At 66.7% G+C, this 3324-nt stretch overlaps 1 protein-coding gene across 1 annotated transcript; it reads left to right on the top strand.

Annotated features, from left to right (window-relative positions):
• Positions 1-787: 787 nt before the first annotated feature.
• Positions 788-3012, top strand: PNCK (pregnancy up-regulated nonubiquitous CaM kinase). The gene is made up of 10 exons (XM_068962488.1): positions 788-855; positions 1004-1135; positions 1310-1384; positions 1492-1630; positions 1756-1879; positions 2047-2122; positions 2218-2330; positions 2433-2511; positions 2590-2677; positions 2875-3012. The coding sequence occupies exons 1-10, from the start codon at positions 788-790 to the stop codon at positions 3010-3012; spliced, it is 1032 nt and encodes a 343-aa protein (XP_068818589.1).
• The last annotated feature ends 312 nt before the right edge of the window (positions 3013-3324 follow it).

The raw sequence follows: 3324 nt of genomic DNA, 5'->3' as shown, positions 1-3324 counted from the left end.
AGGGGGCGGGACTGCCGGGGCGCGGGCGGGGGGCTCGGCGCGGCGGCCACTGCCTAGGGGCGACGCTGCGGCTTCGCCGGGGCTCCAGGTCTGCAATGGGCGCGCGCGCTGGCGGGGTCGCGCGCAGGCGAGGGGGCGCGCGCAGGGGATCGGGCCGTGTCCGGCGCCGCGCACACCTGTCACTCCCAGCGCGCCCCCGGCCGGCACGCGCGCGGCCCACGCAGCTCCGGACTCGGGAGGCCCTGGCTGCGGAGTCCCTCCCGCCGCGAGGCGCCACGGGGCTGGGCTGCGCTGGGCGGCCGCGTGGGTGGCCGTGGCGGGCCGCTGTGCTCGGGGGTCGCAGGTGCATCTCGGGCGGGTCGGAGCCCTCGGGGGAGGAGGGCCGTGGGTGGCAGGTCTAGGCCTGGGGATGAGCGGGAGCGGTGGTGAAGCGGGAGGCCCGGGGCAGGGGAAGGGGCACGGAGCCTTCTAGAAGGCGGCCGATCGCGGCTGACTAGGGCGTGCGGGGGCGGAGAGGGGGCGTCTGGGGGCTAATCGCGTCGGGGGCTGGTCGTGCGCGGGAGCGGGGAGGAGGATGGGCGTCCAACTGGGAGTGCGGACCCGGACGGTGGGGGAGGGGCAGGGCGGGCCGGGCCGGGCCGGGCTGGCGGAGGGTGTGCGGGACCAGGGTTCCGGACTGAGGCTGTCTCTGAGGGCGCCCTAGGGGCACCGCTGAGTCTGGGATTGGGGCCCGGGGCTGCCCCTCGCCCCAGGGAGCTTCTCCCCACCTCGCCCTGCACCCCCAGACATGTTGCTGCTCAAGAAACAGACGGAGGATATCAGCAGCGTCTATGAGATCCGCGAGAAGCTTGGCTCGTGAGTGTGTGTGTGTGTCTAAGGGAATTTGTGTGCCTGCGTGGGAGGGGAGGGGTGCTATGGGACCGAGAGGGCATCCCCATCTCCTTCAGCTCAGGGGGTCCTTTCCTGTCCTCTCCCTCCCTGCCTGCCTGCCTCTCTGCCTCAGGGGCGCTTTCTCCGAGGTGGTCCTGGCCCAGGAGCGTGGCTCCTCACACCTTGTCGCTCTCAAGTGCATCCCCAAGAAGGCTCTTCGAGGCAAGGAGGCCTTGGTGGAAAATGAGATCGCGGTGCTCCGTAGGTGTGTGCCCCGCCAGGGCCGGGGAGTATTCTGGGCTGGAGCGCCCCTCCCCCCACCCAAGAAAGGCCTGGCCTGGGGCTCTGCCCGGCTGGACTGGGCTGGGCTGGGAGGAAGTAAAGAGACTGTTGGGCTTCCCAGTGGTGGCCCACAGGGGGCTTCTTTGTGCCGTTGCAGGGTCAGCCACCCCAACATCGTGGCTCTGGAAGATGTCCACGAGAGCCCTTCCCACCTCTATCTGGCCATGGAGCTGTGAGGATGGCAGAGTCAGGCGGGGTGGGGTGGGGGGCACTGGGTTTGGGTGGTAAGCTGGGGCCAGGGGTGGGGGGCTGGGTCCGCTGAGTCGCTGCTCTCCTCAGGGTGACAGGGGGTGAGCTGTTTGATCGAATCATGGAGCGTGGCTCCTACACGGAGAAGGATGCTAGCCACCTGGTGGCCCAGGTCCTTGGCGCTGTCTCCTACCTGCACAGCCTGGGCATCGTGCACCGAGACCTCAAGGTGCCTGCCCACCTGGGGCTTGCCCGGTGTCCCTGTGCCAGGGATCTGGGGAACCTGAGGGCACCTAGCTCCCAGAGGGGCGCTGGGGCTGACCTGCCGTTCTTTCTGCTATCTGTGCGTCACAGCCTGAAAACCTCCTCTACGCCACCCCCTTCGAGGACTCCAAGATCATGGTCTCTGACTTCGGCCTCTCCAAAATCCAGGCTGGCAACATGCTAGGCACCGCCTGTGGGACCCCAGGCTATGTCGGTGAGTGAGGGGGTGCCCCCAGGCTCCACGGGGAGCCGGGGGAGGGGGCAGGAGAACCTGTGGGCACTGTGGTGCCAGGGGCAGGGCAGGCGGTGGGTCCACTAAGCCGCACTGAAGGTGCGGTGTGCGTGTGCACGGGTGTGCGTCTGTCTGTCTCTGGCCTCCAGCCCCGGAGCTCTTGGAGCAGAAACCCTACGGGAAGGCCGTAGATGTGTGGGCCCTGGGTGTCATCTCCTACATCCTGTGAGTGACCACTGGGAAGGTTCTTCTTCTGCCTGCCTGCCCCCGGCTGGGTTGGGGAGGTTCGGACAGCTGGCTGATTCATCTGTGGGTGCCAGGCTGTGTGGGTACCCCCCCTTCTACGACGAGAGCGACCCTGAACTCTTCAGCCAGATCCTGAGGGCCAGCTACGAGTTTGACTCTCCCTTTTGGGATGACATCTCAGAATCAGGTGAACTTGAGGCTGATCCAGAGCTCAGGGAGGTGGGTAGGGACGAGGGCCCATGGGGACGTGGGGGGCTGACCCCGGCCTGACCTGGCTTCCCGGCTTCAGCCAAAGACTTCATCCGGCACCTTCTGGAGCGAGACCCTCAGAAGAGATTCACCTGCCAGCAGGCCTTACAGCATCTTTGGTGAGTGGGACCTCTGCTGAACTGTCCAGGGGGAACCTTCAGAACCCCCACTGCCACTGACCTCCGGCCACCCCCTAGGATCTCTGGGGATACAGCCTTTGACAAGGACATCCTGGGCTCCGTCAGTGAGCAGATCCAGAAGAATTTTGCTCGAAATCACTGGAAGGTTAGTGTGGACATGGACCTGGGGGAATCAGCTCAAGGCTGGCTGCTCCTTCCGTCAGCCTCAGGAGGATGGTCTGGGTGGCCAGTGACCTTTGTGGGCCTCCAGGTCTTGGGCCTGCAAGTCTTGGAGGACCTCTTTATGGGCCTCCAAGTCTTGGGCCTGAGATGTGGTGGCCTGACGCCCCTCTCTCCTGGCAGCGTGCATTCAATGCTACCTCCTTCCTCCGCCACATCCGCAAGCTGGGGCAGAGCCTGGAGGGTGAGGAGGCCTCTGGACGGAGGGTGATGAGCCGCAGCCACCCGGGCCTCCCGACCGGCCAGCCCCCCGAGTGGTGACAGCCAGGTGCATGCTGGGAGATGGCTCCTTGGCGAACTCCAGAAGTGGCAGGCCCTGGGTGGCCTAGAGCTCAGTGAGCTGACAGCAGAGAGTGCAGACAGGGGCGGCAGGGGAGCCGGGGTCCGCTGAGAAGGGGATGAGAGAGAGGTTGGGGGGCAGGCCATGCTGCTGGCCTGGATTCTTGAGAGGCCCAGTGCCAGGCCCCAGTGGGCACCTCTGCTGAGAGCCTGGGCTGGGGGCCGGGGGCACAGGGCATGCCATGGGGTGGGGGCTCCTGGGTGTCCGCTTTCCTGTACTTCTCTCTTTCCCTC

This window comes from Capricornis sumatraensis, chromosome X, assembly GCF_032405125.1.
Source record: "Capricornis sumatraensis isolate serow.1 chromosome X, serow.2, whole genome shotgun sequence".
Lineage (NCBI taxonomy): Eukaryota > Metazoa > Chordata > Mammalia > Artiodactyla > Bovidae > Capricornis > Capricornis sumatraensis.
Note: the sequence above shows the minus strand (reverse complement) of the source record. Positions and strands in the feature narration are given on the sequence as shown.

Bases quoted from the DNA above. Each gene is read 5' to 3' on its own strand.
- PNCK (XM_068962488.1), top strand. From the start codon at position 788: ATGTTGCTGCTCAAGAAACAGACGGAGGATATCAGCAGCGTCTATGAG. The intron at 1,631-1,755 runs GTGCCTGCCCAC...TGTGCGTCACAG, and splicing joins TCGTGCACCGAGACCTCAAG to CCTGAAAACCTCCTCTACGC. The intron at 1,880-2,046 runs GTGAGTGAGGGG...TCTGGCCTCCAG, and splicing joins TGGGACCCCAGGCTATGTCG to CCCCGGAGCTCTTGGAGCAG.